The sequence below is a fragment of the Dysidea avara genome, chromosome 3, assembly GCF_963678975.1.
Source record: "Dysidea avara chromosome 3, odDysAvar1.4, whole genome shotgun sequence".
NCBI lineage: Eukaryota > Metazoa > Porifera > Demospongiae > Dictyoceratida > Dysideidae > Dysidea > Dysidea avara.
The window spans coordinates 10,501,675-10,520,110 of record NC_089274.1 but is presented as its reverse complement, the minus strand read 5'-3'; the positions used below and the strand labels follow the sequence as shown (position 1 = coordinate 10,520,110).

The 18,436-nt window shown below is 37.5% G+C and overlaps 2 protein-coding genes across 3 annotated transcripts in view; both read left to right on the top strand.

The window, feature by feature from the left end:
* The window catches only part of LOC136249314 (uncharacterized), an 86,277-nt gene extending 75,694 nt beyond the window's left edge, over positions 1 to 10,583 (top strand). For both annotated transcript variants that reach the window (XM_066041275.1, XM_066041274.1), the window contains 3 exons: positions 872 to 968; positions 1,237 to 1,432; positions 10,168 to 10,583. In XM_066041275.1, the coding sequence (XP_065897347.1) occupies positions 872 to 968; positions 1,237 to 1,432; positions 10,168 to 10,329 (455 nt within the window). In that variant the 3' untranslated portion in view covers positions 10,330 to 10,583. The remainder of the gene's footprint in view (positions 1 to 871; positions 969 to 1,236; positions 1,433 to 10,167) is intronic.
* A 5,957-nt stretch (positions 10,584 to 16,540) lies between these two features.
* LOC136249310 (uncharacterized) overlaps positions 16,541 to 18,436 on the top strand; it is a 36,028-nt gene continuing 34,132 nt past the window's right edge. The window contains exons 1-2 of the mRNA XM_066041270.1: positions 16,541 to 16,682; positions 16,730 to 16,889. Of these exons, the coding sequence (XP_065897342.1) occupies positions 16,645 to 16,682; positions 16,730 to 16,889 (198 nt within the window). The 5' untranslated portion in view covers positions 16,541 to 16,644. The remainder of the gene's footprint in view (positions 16,683 to 16,729; positions 16,890 to 18,436) is intronic.

Here is an 18,436-nt window from a genome sequence, read left to right as displayed (position 1 = left end):
AAACTGTTATGCTGGGAAACACAGAATGTTTAAGATGCAGATATCAAGGTTTCAATATACAAAGATGACACCAAATTTTTTAATGCATGAATTGTAGGTGTGAGTCATGTGCATGCTAGACATTTCTGTCTTCCTTCCCCAAGATAAGTTTTTTTGCTATTCAAGTTGATCCATATTCATCCACTCCCTTTTGAAGATATTAGTTCACATGCCACATGTGTGGGAGGAGCAATTTATGATTAGAGTTTAGTATCATTGCTGGGAGGTTTGATACGGTACAGTAGTATTGTATATTAGGACTTTCTTCAAAAAGATATTAACTAGAAACCAGCCATCATAGTGCCTTGACAGTTTTGGTTATCATATGATAGGAAATTGTGACAAAAGGAAAATTTGATGAATGCACACACTCCATCAATCAGTTTTGACAAATAAAATTACTATTGATGAAAGTCAAGAAATCGATGATCTACACACATACTTTTAGGAGCGCCTATGGACTTTGACAAATTTGATTGATTTATCAAATTTGTCAACTTTTTTTTCATCAAAATTTCCTGTCATACAGAAAGTGTATAAGTTGCTACAGAATTTGAAAAAAAAATTGTTTGAAATAATTTTCTACTGACTGACTGCTGCCTGCCTGAACTGTCAAAGATTTTATACCTTCTCTGCGTGCACAGAGACACACACAATACCTTGTTCTTTTCTCAGATAACTTCACAAGTTAGGTTAGATAGTCGAACAGTTCACAATTAGCCCTGGTATAGAGTTACTGTTACTGTAAAGGGATAATTTTTAATATCTTAGATATGTATTCCCCATCACACAACACACTATTAGCTCATGTGACATCATTGATCTTCTATAGGTGGTTATCCCTACCCTTCACTTGGTAATGGAGAAATACTACCATATCTTATGTCAAAGAAGAGACTAAACTGTCCTAGAAACTGTTCTCAGGAATTGTATGTTATGTGTGCAGTTGTTAACATGCAATGCAGTGTACATAGTTAAATGTCTTGTGGTAAAATATGTGTCTTAATATGTGCAGAGGCATTGCCACATACCCAGTTACAATTTGTAATTTGAAAAACCATGGTATTAATTTGTAATTTGTACCTTCAGATTCACTGCTTGCAAACAATACTGCAGTGGCACCATACATGAGACAAAATGTCACAAGAGTGCCACAAGTACTAACCCATGTATAAAACTTGCCGGTATTAATTGTAGGTATGATATAATGCTGAAGTGTTGGCAACACTATCCAGAAGAACGACCAGAATTTCATGAGTTACAAAAAGAGTTGGATGCCATGTTGACCAGCCAACAAAAAGATCAGTACATAGAGATCAGTAATGTTGATGACCCATATTGTCAGATGTACCCTGCACAAGAGGATGATCCTGTGGATGATTCTAATATCCAGGTGAGTATAATATTTGTACATTATGAACAATTTCAGCAGTGAACAATTTCAGCATGGTTTTCTACATCCATTGATATTATCTTGTAATTTCATTTATGTCATTTTATACCAAGTTGGTCTTGGATGTAGTATTTATACTAGTATATCAAAAATTATAAATTTAAAAATAAAGTAGGAATCCAAGTGATAAAAAGTAGTGAAACAAGAGAAGAACAATGGTAGCTATTACAGCATAGCTGGGAAATCCCTACTTTAGCATGATATAGCCATTATTTGTGTTCAATGCCAAAGTAGGAATTTCCCACCGAGCTATGCTGTAATAGCTACCATTGTTCTTCTCTTGTTTCACTACTTTTTATCACTTGGATTCCTACTTTATTTTTAAATTTATAATTTTTAATATACTAGTTTGTTTAGTTTTTTTGTTAAGGCATACAGCTACGTAGTTATAAACATGTGACTGTTCTATTAGGGTAGCTGCTGTGTTAGAGTATCTCAAGGCAGCCTGCAAGATGTGCGCTTGCCCAAAAAGGGTGTGGTTTCGATCGATTATAGAGTATGTCGAGTCAGCCTTCCAAATTTAAGGTGTGTGGTCACTGAAATACAGCTAGTGCAAAAGGGGTGTGTCATCGTGGTTTCAATCGATAGATCGATAATGCATAGAATGAAGAATGGGCGTGATCTTGTGACCTATCGTGAAGCTATCTAGTACCAGTACCTCCGTACAGTACCCTCCATCATAGATTATATCAGTAAGGAATATAATCTATTCCTCCATACAGTGGAGTAGTCTAAGCGCCTTAAATAATCTTGTGGTGTCTATTATGCTGCTTAAAGAAAGTGTTGATACGGAAAATTAACACCTCAATATGGTTTCGTTGGATAAAGAAGAAGACAAGCAGCCTGATTGAAGATAAAAGAAAAGACAAGGCGCAGAGAGCACACACTTGTCGGAACCCCAAAAGGCACATCCCACTGGTGAGTTTGTTATTGTGGCGTAAAATGGTGGCCGTGCGCTTCATTTGGCCTGTAGCCTTGCGACTGGTCAGTGAGGCAGTGAGGCTAAAATTTGAGTTTTGGCAATTTAAAAAAAAAATTATATCCAGCCACCTGTAAGCGTTTTTTTGTATTTAATGCTGTTTTATGTATTATATGGACTAGTACTATTCCGTAAAGGTGATTTTCGTCTTGTAAGATATCTCTAGGATGATTTTTAAAGGAGGAATTTCGAAAATTTCACCTGGATTCCTACTTAAACGGTATGATCATACCGTTTGATACACTAATTAGAAGACTTTATCACTCATTAAAAATCAGCACTGTGTTGGAGGTGTAGCTGAATACATAATGAAGCAGAAACAGACCATGTGTATAAAATAGTCACAAATTCAGAGCATGTATTTTTCATGGAGTAGCTTTGTCCCAGACCCCCTATCTTTGCACACTTATGTATGTGAAGTTGAGTCTAAATCTACCAAAGGAAATTACTGTACAATCTTTACATGAAGGCTAAATACATAAATAATAATTACTGTACAGTCTTAACATAAGCATGCCTTGATCTGTAGAATGTATAAAGGTGAATTAATGTACCAAGTTTGCTGTGAATCTGATGAATATCCAAGGAGTTATGAGTATATATTTATTCATGTAAAAAAGATCAAACTTTTGTCACAGTTACAGGGTAAAATGAGTATGGGAATAACGTGTGTACATAGGGTGACCATCAGTAGCAGTGCTTTTTGATAATTTGAATGGCAATTGTGACTACGGTACAATTTATCCGCCATTTCATTGACTGTATTCTGCTTAATTAACAACATGCGCATGCGCAAACACTATAATAGCAAACACTATACTACATTCCCGGGGGGTTGATTACCCCAGGTAATCTAAATAATAAACCTAATACATACAACAAAATCTGTTCAAAACGTAATAAATCAATCCAGTTTGTTAACTTCAAGGGGTATCAGATGTTGAATAGGTCTACGCAGCTTGGTCACCTTATCCTTACTCATCAGTTGTATGTTAGCAGAGCGAATATGTCCATCTCTTCCCATTATGGGTTCCACTATTTTAGCCAGTTTCCAAAGTGCGCAAACTTCTCTCAAAAGTACTACGTCTCCAACTTTGATGTTATTGTGTCGTCCTCCTGAGTTCAAAGCTCTCTCATATAAACTTATCAAGTACTCACGCTGCCGCATTCTCACAAAGTTACTCAATATCCAAAATTGGTGTTTCGCTCTTTTGGTTAGGCTCTTAGCTGTGCTAGTTATTTCAAACTATTGATCACTTGGTCTTGTCACTAATCTACGGCCATAGATAAGGTGTGCCGGAGTCAAGGTAAATGACACTCCTTCTGAATCATTATACATGTAAGTGAGGGGTCTATTATTGATAGTAGCTTCAACTTCCACAAGTACGGTACCCATTTCATCAATTGTCAAAGAGGATCGTCCAATTGTTTTCCTTAAACAGCGTTTCACGCTCTGTACCATTCTTTCCCAGTACCCTCCCCACCAGGGGGCTTTCTCTGCAATAAACTGCCATTCAGTGTTATAATTTGTCAAGTGCTCACGAACTTGATCTGACCGCACTATCTTCTTGATTTCCTTTGACGAATGCTTGAAAGTTTTGGCATTATCTGACATTATGACAGCTGGGACTCCTCTACGAGCACAGAACTTACGGAAAGATTGCAGAAAAGCCACAGCAGATAACTCCTTAGTCAACTCAAGATGCACTGCTCTGGTACTTGCGCATGTATACAGGCAAACATAAACTTTGATTTGATCATTTGAAGTGCTTGTTTCTCTTACATACAAAGGGCCAGCAAAATCAATGCCCATATTACTAAATGGTGGCCCATTACTTACTCGCTCCTTTGGTAATGGTGGCGCTGCTGGAGTAGCGTACGGCTTGCCCTCATGTCTTCGACAAACAACACACCTTCGGATGATCTGTTTAACTGTTTCTCGACCACGTATAATCCAGTATCCCTCCAGAACAGCAGCGAGTGTTTCTTGAACACCATTGTGATGTACAGAATAATGCTTTTCCCTCACCACAAGTTGAGTGTAGTAGTGTTTAGTGGGCAACAGAACTGGGTTCTTCCAGGGCAATGGCAAATCTGCATTGTCTAAACATCCCTGGCAGCAAATCAAATGGTCCTCATTAATGAACAGTTTCAGTTGGCCATTGTATATCACTTTCTTCCAGATGCTAGTTCTCTGTACTCACTCGCAAAACACTTCTTCTGAATGTCTCTAATCCACAAACGCTCAGCCTCCTTAAGGTCATTTGCTTCAAGCTTCATGTCTACATTCCTTTCTTTAGACATGAGCAAACGGATGAACTTGAGAACCCACACAGTCACTCTTAAAACCTTGATTCTGGAGCTATAACATGCTATGTCAATAACATCTGAAACGGTACAAGTCGGGTGTTTACCTGTAGCTGAAACTAAAGCATGTGTGATCAGTGGAGGGTTTCGTACCAATTTGTCATCAGCTACATTAGATTGATAACATATCGGCATGTCTGGCCATAATTCAGGTGGTTTTCTAAGAAATTCTGGACCCTTCCACCACAATTCACTATTTATCAATTCCTGGCCCAAGCATGATCGTGAGGGTATGTCAGCTGGGTTGTATGACCCAGGACAAAATCTCCAAATACCCTGACCAGTCAGTCTGCGTATCTCTTGCACTCTGTGGTGAACATATTGTCTCCAAGCTTTGCTGTTTCGTATCCAGCACAGTTCAGTAAATGAATCCGTCCAACAACATACTTCTACACTTGCAAAGCTGCCTGCATCACGATTCACTAAATGAGCCAAAATGTTAGCCCCAAGCAGTTCAGGACATGGTATAGTTTGCTTTTTCAAGGGAGCAACCCGAGTTTTAGACACTACAAGAGAAACACTGATATTACCACTACGATATACTGACCTGAGATACACAACTGCAGCATATGCTCGTTCAAAAGCATCTGAAAATCCATGGATCTGATTCAAAACTATTGTTTCATCTGGCAAGTAATAGCACCTGGGAATTTTGACACTTGACAACACTTAGAATCCACCACAGAATTGATTCCACCACTTCAACCATTCTCCTTCTAGAACCTGATCCCATTCAATCTTGTCAATACAGAGCCGTTGGAACAATACCTTAGTACTTATAACAAATGGACTAAGTAGTGCCAAGGGATCAAACAGCTTGACTGATACCTTTAAAACGGAACATTTAGTGGGGGGTAAAGATTTGGCAAATGAAATCATTTCTTGGAGATCATAATAAAACTCATCTCTGCTGACATCCCAGCTCAATCCTAGTATTTTCACTAACGTGTCTGGCTCAGGTTTCTGATCTAATGCTGGGTCAAACTCTACTTGGTCAATTCTATTCTGCAAATGCACAGAATTTGTTTTCCATTTACACAAATTGAATCCTCCACTCTTCATTAATGCCTTGGCCTTCTGATAGATCTCCATACCTTCCTCAATGGTACTTGCTCCACTAGTAAAATCATCAACGTAAAATGAATCAGCCATCAAATCAGCCATATGTGGTTCAGTTAACAAGTAACGTGTCAGGTGATGCTGAATTGTCTCGGCAAGAATAGCAGGACTTGGAGTTAATCCGAATACCAACTTGCAGAATCTAAACTGAACTATCTCTGGCTTGTCCTTGTTGATGTCATCGAACCACAAAAAATGTAACATGTCACGATCTGACTCAACAATAACAATCTGATGAAAGGCTTTCTCAATGTCAGCCACGAGTCCGATTGAATTCCTTCTGTACCTCACCAATGTATCAAATATGTGAGGGATTCGGTTAGGTCCCTTCTCCAAACAGTCATTCAATGAATACACTGTCTTGACATCTTTGGCTGAACCATCAAATACTATATGTAACTTAGTGGTTTCTTTGTCTTCTCGTGTTATACCATGATGAGGTAAATAGTGGCAATTTTTAGAATCACGAACTCCAGTAATTCTCTCGACAACTGAATCTTGTAACTGCCTTTCAATAATGCCATTATAATCTTCAAACAAGGACTTGTTTCTGTTTAACCTCAACTGTAACTGTCGCAGCCTAGATACACACATATCATATCCACTTGACAAAGGTCTACAATCAGTCTTCCATGGCAACTTCACTTTGTATCTACCAATGCTCCAATCATGCTATTTCTGTAAAGCAGGAGCCCTTTTCGAGGTCAGTAACGGTTTCTGTGATGCCAATGGCTTCTGTGTCCCAAAAACGCCGCAATTCTCTGGTTAAGTCAGTGCCATGGTTCATTGACTCTACTTCTTCACTTCCTTCAAAGATTAAATTTGATATGGAATAGTCATTCTCCTTCACAACAGAGTGGATAGGACCTGACAAAAGCCAGCCAAACTTGCTGCTCACAGCTACTAATTTCTCACTACTGCGAACAATATCACCAGTAACCACATCCCAGTAGTGGTCCGACCCTATCAACATATCAATCGTATCAGAAACGTGTTCATCAGTAGAAACATCAACCAATTCCAATTCGAGCAATTGTGGGTGTTGTTCAATATCGATTCGTCCTTGCAGAGGTGGACGTATGGCTGGGAAGCTTAGTGCCACAATATCTACATCTCCACCATACTTTCCTACTAGTCGAACTCTAATCAAGTCACATTCTCTTTTACTAAAATGCTCATTACCAAATGTGTTCAGAGTTAGCTGTTCTCTTCTCAATGGATTTACTCCAAGCCTTGATTTCAACGGTTGTGACACAGACGATCGTTGACTGCCATTGTCCATGAGTACCCGAACTGGTATCAATTCCTCCTCAACTGTGTAAGCATAAGTACGAGCGGTCTGTAGAAGAACACAGGACTTACTCCTTAAAACGTTATTAACAATGACATCTTAACCACTGTTATCAGGGGACACTTCAGTACTCTTGTCAGGACGGATAGATGCTGTTTCACATAACGACTGATGGTGTCTTTTCCCACATCTTCTACAACGTCTGTGTGAACCACAATCATTGGCACAGTGCCCAATTGAAAGGCAGAGGAAGCATCTACCTTCTTTCTTAAGTACTTCTTTACGCCTTGTTGGCTCACCAATCTTTGAACAACTAGCGGAATAATGGTCAGCCTTACAATAAATGCATCTTCGTTCATTAGAGCCTCCATCTTTAGTAAGAAAAGAAGAAGTTGTGGGCATGGCACTCTTCCTTGAAAGATTATCAAGTTTCCTGGTTTCATTTATCTTTATTCCCTCAGTCATCTCTCTTGCTTCTACCTCGGACTTGATCACTTGCATTAATTCCTCTATGTCCCACACGTCTCTTGTGGTAACTCTTGCGATCTGGAGTCTTACATCCTGTGGCAATTTTTCCATGATGACAGGGACTAATACACTACCATACTGCCCTGTTCCAATGCCTAACGAATCGAGTCCTCTTACATGTACATTGATCTTATCATACACAGCACGGATTTGTGCCGCCTTGTCTCCACTACATGCTGGTGTCTTTATCAGTTCATCCATATGTGCAGTATTATCGTATCGTTCCTTAATGAGCTCCACAGCTGCTGTGTAGTTAGCCTCGGACAATGAAAGTCCTTGTATAGTAGTAGCTGCCGGTCCGTCTAACAGCGCTTTCAAATAATTAAATTTCTCAATCTCAGAGAGGTCAGGGTTTCTATGAATGGCGCTATCGAAGCTATCCCAAAAGCTCTTGAATTTCGTGACGTCTTCCTAGAACTTCGGCAGATGCAGCTTCGGCAATTTAGGCCTTGCTCCAGCAAACTTCGCCACTGATGGATCCTTAACAGATGACGAATTACACTCGATTTCACTAGCAAGCGAAGGAGGAAGAGAAGCGCCTTCCTTATTAATTTCTTGTGGCGGACTAGTTATAGGCGCAGGGTGTGTCACGTGCGTAACAGCTGTCTTCGATAAATACGCATCAATCTCACCTCTTGTTTGCACAATTCTATCACTTATAGTCTCCGATTCTAAGACATCTGCTTCGATATCATTTACCTCGATACTGTCCAATATGCTCTGGTTGTAAGTTTCCAATAATGCCATTTTCTCTGCCAGCTGCGTACTGATAGTATTGAAACGGACTCTGACACGATCGGTAAATTCTTCCTTAAAGAGAGGAGTGGCTTCATTAATCAATCTTGTGACAACGGCTCGATTAGCTGCTCTCCGTGCCTTCAATCGTTCCAGGTCAGCCATGCATGGCAGTGTGACGGATGAAATCTCTAAATCAACGAAACGACAACAACTGTTCAAACTACTGGGCGGGTTACCTTTCCGGGTGCCTATTCTAACCTGGCACCAAGGAATTCAAAGTTTAGACGACTGCCCGCCCCACGTTGGGCGCCATGTGACTACGGTACGATTCATCCGCCATTTCATTGACTGTATTCTGTTTAATTAACAACATGCGCATGCGCAAACACTATAATAGCAAACACTATACTACAGCAATAGAGTTACAGCTACAAAGTTATAAAGCAAAAACCAAACATGTGTAAAATCATGAGATTGAGATACTCTAATAGAGCAGTCACCGCAAGGTAAAAAGGTGCAAAAATGTTGAAAAAAACTTACCAGAGTTCGAACCAGGGACCTTCATACCTAACACTCGCATCCTTAACCACTGAACCTGATCACCTCACTTAATTTTCGCTTTATAAATCATTTGAAAATTCTAGTTTAAATCTACTTACAAATAAGTGCTTGTAATTTCATAGATCTACCAATAGAAGTACAAGAACATTCTATGTATGTCCTATTAGAAGTCCTCAAAAACTGTGCACTCTATAAGAGTATTACAATAATATTACCAAATATCTGCAATACAATACATTTATAAGTCTGTCTTCAATAACCATCATTGTGCCTGTATAGAAAAAAAAAAGGAAATGTAAGTAAAACAAACCCCAAGGTCAGCCATAGGCTGGTTTTGGGGCCTTATAAAGTACAAAACGAATTGAAATCCACACAAAAAACAGCCAAGCTGTGAAAAAATGGTGTAGCCTTAAAAAGCCTGGGTGAAAAAGTTGTGAAATTAAAGTGGCGGCCAAGAAATAGCTGCAATGATGTTAATGCTAACAATGCATGTAATAACATAAATAATACTTACTATGCAATCTTTGTACGAAAGCTTGAGCAATTAAGGGAGAAAAGAGAGAGAACTAGTAGATCTTATATTTTGTCACATAACTGTTACCCCCAAGCAAATCTACGAGACAAGCCCATCAGATACCAACTCAGCTAGTCAGCACACAAAACAATGTAAACTCACACAACTTGATACTGTAGCAAGCCCACACTAAAGGGTATATACTTACCATGGTAACTATCTCATAGATCTGGTTATGGAGTGTGGCTACGTACACTACTAACTGAAGAGAAAAATTAATAGTGCTACAATTCATGTCAATCTTTTGCTTGTACCATCAGTTTTGGGACTGTTGCCATCCAATTAAAGTCAACTAGTATACCACAAGTGTTTAAGATTAACCATGTTGAAAAGGATATTGTTTGGATACATGTAGTAATAGTTATCAGTTGTGAAATTTTACATACATAGAATTTATGAAATCCACTTTGCCCATAAAATGCATATTGACTGTCCATGATGAAGTTTGTCAACACTATTCACACACCAGAGTAACTTATACAAGCGTAGTTTTAAGAAAACTCTTGTTTCCATTTCAGAGTGACTTTATGCAACAAACACTACAAGACATGCAGAAACAGCAGACCACAGCAGCCCCTGCAGTATCACCAGTTACCAGTGACCATGAATACACTGCACCAAATAATGGAGAGATGAAACTTGTACCTTCCAACTTTGGCTACTTAGAAACTGATGTGTGATACATCCTTGACGAGTATATAAGTTTTAGTGTTTTGTACTGCGTTCTTATATGCACATCAGTAATAAGCATACGTGTAATATTTTTAATGTACATGAGCTCCTACTTGTGCATAACAGTAACAAGCTGTTTGGGTTCATATATTGTGTACATATACAAAACCTATATCTACAACCATGCAGTATAGAGTGGCCATGCCTATGTGTTATTATGCTAGAACTAAGATCACTTGTGATAGATTATATTTGTGATTGGAACTGTCTGACCTCAGTTTTGTATAACCATCAAGCCAGCTCCCTAAATAAGATTCTACCCCACGGGAATTTTTTGTGCAATTTTATTTATTTCACTCTGTGTTTTACTTTTCAACTGGTTGTATCTTCTTTCACGCTCTTCTTCATGTGGTGAATTAGTGAACATGTTCATCACTTCACTAATTGACCAGATATTTCACTGCATTTGTTCTCAAAGGAAATGTCAAGTAGTACTGGAACTGTAAAAGAGTTGTCTGCAGAATTGTTTCAATATGCATCACAAAATTAAAGTTTGCACATGCATAAGGAACAGTTTATAAAATATTTTAAAACATGTGACCATAGGCGTAGGAGGCTTCCTCAGGTTGGTTGATCATGCCATCGATCAACCTCTTGATATTTCAACACATAAATAAATCCAGGTGGCTTGGCAAGATTCAATAGGCTATCAACTCGCTGATGTCTAATCCAGCACATGGTTTTCAATATTCTATTGATAGATATGCACTAATAATTGAACGTATCATTAAGACTATGAAGTGAGCATACATACAATTAGAAATGTGACCAGTTTGTAAAACTCGATCCTCACATGTTCATACTTCTTTTGAATTCTTATTTGCTACATTTTGTATCTAAATAGCGGTCAACTGAAACTTCAGCCCAAGAAGACAAGAATCAAAGTTTAGAATCTACAGCACCATAAAGTGGTATTGTATCAACAGAGAGAGATCAATTTCATACAGTGGTAATATTGATAAAAATAAGCAACAGATGATAGTCATTACTTATAAAGTATTGTACAAAAGTTCAAACTTACACCAACACATTTCCCATGAACATGTAGGTGAATCCATTGCTTTGTAAGTTGTGCATTAAAATTCCTTCCTATAACCAAGACTAAGTTGAAAACTGAGAAAAAACTTGAATGCACATCCAACGTGGCATATGACATTAAAAACAAAATTTCAAACTCCTCTTATTTTGGCCAGCAATATTGATGACACCAAGGATTTTTATGCTATGCACCACCTTCCATCACTGTAAAACAAGTGCTCAAATAATTCACATGTACGTACTTCACCATTTATCAAAAGTGAGTAATAAGAGAGCCTTCTACTTTTGCTTGTGCAAACATGCATGCATGTGAATCTATACCTCGTGCTTAGATAGAGATGCATTCACAAGACTGCTATATATGTATATGTAGATGGGTTGTCATACACACTGTACATATAGTGATAAAAATACTTGTACAACGTATATATATGTACAATTGTGCAGTCATAACACATTCCAGGAAAGCACACAAACAATTGAAACAGATACTTCAGAATAATATCTAGCAGAACATACAGTCTGATACAGAGGCTGTTTACCTCCTCTTTGTGGAGTGATCTTGTATACACAAATACACTAACAACAAATGACAATATCTGTGAATGCTATCCCACTAGGGACCTGTGAGAAGGCTTATGAATACAGGGAGTCAGAAACATGTAACTGAAACGTTGAAGAATGCAGAAAAAAATCCCTGACCCAGTGGGGCCTTGATCCCCCGCAACATGCAGTCTAGGCATGCGCCAAAGGAACCACAACAGCTATGAAAGTTACTTAAGAAAAATCAGTAGTGTCTGTAAGACCGTCACTTCTTTGGTTGCTCCATGTATGACTGATCTCTATTGTATGTTTGAGACACCAGTTAATATGAGCTGTAAATTCTTGAGCCTAATGGAAATCATGCTTGGCTTCAGCCTCATTGTACCCTTCCTGTTTACAATGCTTGCACTATATGCATCCATTCAGGTTGGTTAGGAAACAAGCATAATTAAGTCTAGAAGATGATTGTGATTTAGCAGCCTTATTAAAGTAAATGTATTATTCTTTTGTTGTATGTATGTCAAGGTTTTGAAAGAAACAGCAAACTGGTTTTGAAAGAAACAGCAAACTTTTATCTGTAAAATATTTAGACCAGCATGATAGGATGGCCGACTGTATGTGGTAATTGAGATTAATCATTTATGACAGAACAGCTTCAAAAATGCCAACCTAAAGATTTAAAAGTAATAACTGAATGGTTTTAAAGGTTTTTGTGCCAAAAGTCCCCCAAACAACATTTACTTGTTGAGAGGTTTGTACATAACCATTTATCTAATCAAGCAGTGGTTGCGGTGACCACAATTTTAAATTTCATGTTCTATACAATCCTTTAGGCTACAGTTTAGAGCATCCATAATTAATCCCTGTGCTAAGTTTTATTGACCAACTTTGGCAGTAACTTAGCATCATCAGATTGATAAAATGTACACTGACTTGTCCAGTTGATGTTTTACTAGATATGATCCAATATCTAATACATATAAGAATTATACTGGGAAAGTGGCACTCCAGTGCTTCCTTCATCAGTGAAAATGATATATTTATTTGGAATTCTGTTTCCTGGCCATGATTTACCGTAGTTTGCTTTATTTTCGTGCAAAAAATTTTCGTTGTAAAAATATTTTCGTATGATTTACGTGAATGACTGTTCTATTAGAGTAGTTCGATCTTCTATTAAAAATTTCGTACAAGTTTTTGCAAACGAAAATTATTTTATAACGGGAAAAAAGCAAATTACGGTATGTACCTGTCCATTTCAATGTTCAATGTATGTTCTATTATAGAGTATACTTGAATGTTCTGTATGAAATGTATACATACAGTAAGCATATAATAGCATGTACAGTACAGTACATAAGTTAATGAAGCAAATCTATTTGTTATAAAATAAGGTGCCACTTTACAATAATCATTCTGAAGTGTATAGCTGCATGTTCAACAAATCCAATACTCTTTTCTAACTCTAAGGAGTAAATACTGTAAATTTTAGAAATAGATGTAATATAATCATACAGTAGGCATTCCAGCCCGATTTTTAAATTTTGGAAAAATGGGTTTTTTATATATATGCTCAATAGATAGAGTATTGATTGCTGATCTCAGAAATATATGGTTTGTTGGGTTGGAATTAGCTACTTTGGCATGCACAGTGCTTAAAAACTGAAAAAAGGTACATTTTTTCTCCAGGGCTCCCCATACATTTTAAAGGGGAAAATGGCACAATTGAATCAGGAAGCCATCTAGCAATCTGGACTATCTTGAAACTATAGTTGCTTCTAGCTGCAAGTTTGTACATGTAATGAGAGTAACTTCAGATAGTATCGGATCTCAGTGATCTTTGTATGCTTTGTGGTGAGCAAATATGTTACATCCACTGCACACTTCTCAATACAATGGTGTATACCCATAGGCGGCAAGTGGCTATCTCAAGTAAAACCATCAAGTTAACAACTTATAAAGGTAAACAACTACAGTGGAGGTACCACAATGATGCAACAATACCTAAGGTGGAGTTGTGGTTTCAATTATGGCATTGTTGGCCGACTTTGAAGTGGTTTATACTTTTGAGCTGATGACACAGCCATCAGAAAATTGTTCTGGAGCTGAAAATCGCTAACCCGAGCGAAGTAACTACACACTTTAAAGTAAGCACCAGTGACTACCTTCCACCCAACAGTACGTTTTAAAAGTTTTAAAGTATTCTACATACATTGCATGGCTTGAAAAGATTACAAAACAACACAAAACTTACTTATAGGTAACGCGCACGATAAAACTAAGATTTTCATGATGATCAGCATGTGGACAAACCCCACAGCGATTTTCATCCTCATTGGAGTCGGACGATGGAGCAATCCCAAGTTAAACACGAGTTGTTATTTTGTGCCAGGGTTCTATTGGGTAATATACGGAGAATTTTTTTATTTAAAAATCTCGGATACTGGAATGCCTATATACAGTACATGCAGGAGAACTGTATAGTAGAAATCATGAAGGTTTGCACTTTACCACAAAATTTAAACCAGCCTTACACTACCTTCATGGTACCTTGTATTATCAAGCCCACTCAGTACAATCCAAAACTGACTGACTAATTGATTAACTTAGTGACTGACTGATTGAGCCTTCAAACAAACACAGCTACAGCTATGGGTTTGATAATTTCTTTTTACTGCTTCAGCCTGATACCTTTAGCCCTACAGTTGCTTTTTGACATACTGCAGTATGTACAACTATGCATCATGGATTTATCTTTATCCTGTATACTTAACTGGGCATGCACAAGGGATCGATTCATGATGGCTTTGTGACATAAAGTATAAAAATGAAGCAATAATAATTTTTGAGCAACATCTCCAAAAGTTGAAGAGGAGATTGTTTGACAGCTAGCTTCATGTATCATTCTTTTGTGTGTAAAGAAGTCAAAAGCTATGCAAAATGGCTACTATACAGCGTGACAACATATTCTTTAAGCCTGTGCTAGTAGTCTGTTGAATGCTTGATCTCCGCATCATAGAGGATCATCTTTTGGTATAAACTGTGTAAATCAATATCTTGGTTGTTTTTCTGTACATCTAATTATTAATTACATTTTTCCTTGCCAAAGATGTATGGGTGCCAGCACTGGATGCTAGCATACCTTTAGCATACAACAGACCCAGAGCATGCATATTATAGGGTTCCAGAAAGGCAGAAACTCCCTCTAAATTTTTAACTTGTGGATTTGCAGCAGGAACACTTAGTTTGACAGGACAAATATGCAAAATAAATAGGAGCAGAGCAAGCAGGTTAGTATATAGCTACAGTATAATATGAAACTTACTTTGATTGTTCAAAAATGGATTAAGGGAGAGCAAGGGTATACCCCAAGAGTTAGATGTATTCTAATAGAGCAGTCAAAACTAATAGAGCATTTTTATAATAGCTAATGGAATATGTAGCTAATATAAATGCAAAACTATTAAACTTAAAATTATCAGAAATTTGGATATGTAACTACTGACTGACTAGTCACCATAGCTTATAGTCTGGTGCAGCCGCTTCTTCAATTTTTAACAGAAGAGGTGGCCTCAGTTCACTGTTCATTATTTGCTATGGCTACTGCTACTAATTTTTAAAGTTCACAATCTACACAACAGCGATAACTGAGGGAGTAGATATATATGTATGAATACTATTATCTTTTGTCAACTATTTTATGATAAATAATGAAGTGGAATGACAGGCCTTACTTTTTTACATACACACATTTCTGCGAACAAATTTGGTTGTTTGTATGTTTCATTATATCATATCCTTGTCCTGTTTAGCTATATAGCCAAAAATTTTAAGGACAAAAGTTTCTAATCAATAAGAATAGAGACAGCTATGTATATGGCTCAGGGACTATCCAGGATTTTTCCAAGGTACAGCTCCCAGCTACCAACAGATCTGAACATTAGTATAAACTGTTGTCAATTACATGTTTCTGACTTCCTGACTTTACAGGCTTTAAGTCTTCTCACAGGTCCCTAGTGGGATAGCATTCACAGAATAATTATATGCTTCACATTGAATGTCAAATATGGTTTATAGCTGGTCACATAGTGTAGTCAGGGGCGGAATCTAGAAATTTTCAGATGCTGCAAGTTGAAGACCAAAAAAAAAAGACAAAAAAAAGACCACTAGCTAGTGCTCTAAACTCTCCTGCATTGTAAATTTTAATCATTTGTGTACCTAAGTAAGTGTCTTTGTATGTTGTCTACATGTACAGTAGTTAAGTAATTAACCAGTATTATAAGTAATTAGTTTGGGCAGTTGGCACATGTGACCATCTGACCCTCAACACCACCACACTATTTTTGTACATAGCCATTGTAATCTCGCATCTGGTGTTGTAAAGCAATACTGATTAAAGTAAAATAAATTTGTGCTGCCAAACTATTAGTTCCTGTTGCAAGCCTACAAGTTAAAAATTTAGAAGGGGTTTCTGGAACACACACGTACACCTGCGGCTAGGATCTACTCTTGAGGCTCGTCTCGAGGTAATGACTTAGTACGTACGATCAGCAGATCCAGGCATTAGCCCAAGGGGCGCCCGTCAAATTTACGTCATGAAGTAGGCATTTATTGTGACGCCAACGTGCCTGAGCCAAAGGCGTTCCTTTATGGAAAGTTTACGTGTCGCTTGAAATGATTAAAGGATGCGGGAAAGTATAATTGCCTGGTGGCCTAGGCACGAGTAAGTTCAGATCGTAAATAGAACTCCAGTGTGTACATGTTTTATAGATTGGCATTGTTCATCCGTACCAGTATACTTCTGTTTACATCGGTCAGCGTAGCGAGGGGTGACTGTGTTACGCCATGTCGGGCGTTGGAAGCTAATGATTCTAGACCTAGCAAAGACTTTAATGTGCTCGTGACTAGCGCGAGATGTTATTCACTATGTGTAAGTGCTTGTGTATAGTCGAGTGTCTAGTTAAATGCAGTATTAGGACTGGTATAAACAATTTGTTAATGGGTATGACTATGAATAGCATACCGTGTAATTGATGGGTGGGTAATTGAGCAGTGTAGTTACTACTAGAACACTGTATTAGCTAATGTGATATAGATTTTTACATGGCATTATTTCGTTTTACCATCCACACACTCAAGATAAAACACGTAGGCATGTAAACCTTTTCATTCGTGATTATATTGAGTCTGATGAACATAAGTACAGCACTTAGTTTTGTTCCAGATTTCAGCATATCAAAAAGACTATTGAAAATTGTAACATTTCAAAAATTTACATTTTAACCTCGATTCTGAAGTATGCATTAAAACAGCTTAACTACTTTGTCCTTTTTGTAGCTTTTGCTTGGTCCCACTGATCAGTCAAAAATCTTGTCAACAGCCATTGTTTCCCCTGTTTCCCCAAATTCCCCTGTATACTCTATGGACAACTTTAAAATGACATGCCCAACCACTGTCTGACTAAGGGTAAGTGGTACGTAATGTTGATAAGATGCTTAAGCACGTGATAAGGAAATTTCAATCCTTAAATTTGTCACTTTCTTTTCTAAATGATAACATTTCTTACATAGCACTACCAAGAAGAGTTAATTATGACTTAGCATTATAGACAACACACTTACCGCTTGTAAACAAGTCTAAGAATTTCATAGTCGTGTTTAATGTTGGAGATGTCTGAACAGAATTTTGAATGTCAATGCTATTCAGCTGATACACAAAAAAAAATGACCTGGCGAAGTGAGAATAAATTTGTCAACAACCATCCTTTTACCTTCCCTCACATAAATTTCATTTACATATGTGGGTGGTACAAGTAAAATCCAAATATTACTTTGTTTAAACAAATCTGAAAAAATGCAGTTTAATTGTTATAACATCATTATGACATCACCATGTACAAAACTTATCAAAATGATTCGTTATGTTGATATGACATTCATCATGGACTAAATTATGATTGTATTTTATAAAATATTACCTGAAATGCAGCAATATAATATTGGATTTTTCTTGAACTACTCACATATGTAACTGTCTAGTGTACAAGCTACCCAAGAAATGATGATCATTAACCCAAGATACTTTTTTATGGTACACCTGACCTCAAGCTATTTATATTAACATGGCATCTGATACAAATACAGGAGCAAACATCAAAATACACATAAAGTTATATCAGTTTCTATATCCACCATGGCAGGTAAAATCAACTTGCAATATCATACACTACAATAGTAGTGTATAGTAAGGACCACAAAGGAGTAGGCGTGGTCCACGAAATAAAATCACCCAAAGAAACAGCCTCAATTTTCCCTGATGACAATGAGGCAGTATTGGTTGGGTAAAACTAAGTCCAAACAAGCTTTCAGATTGACCCGAAATGCTTTCAACAAGTTGCTACAGAATTTTAAAAATAATAACGGAATTTTCTACTGACTGACTGACTGACTGACTGATGCCTTCAGACAAGCATAACTC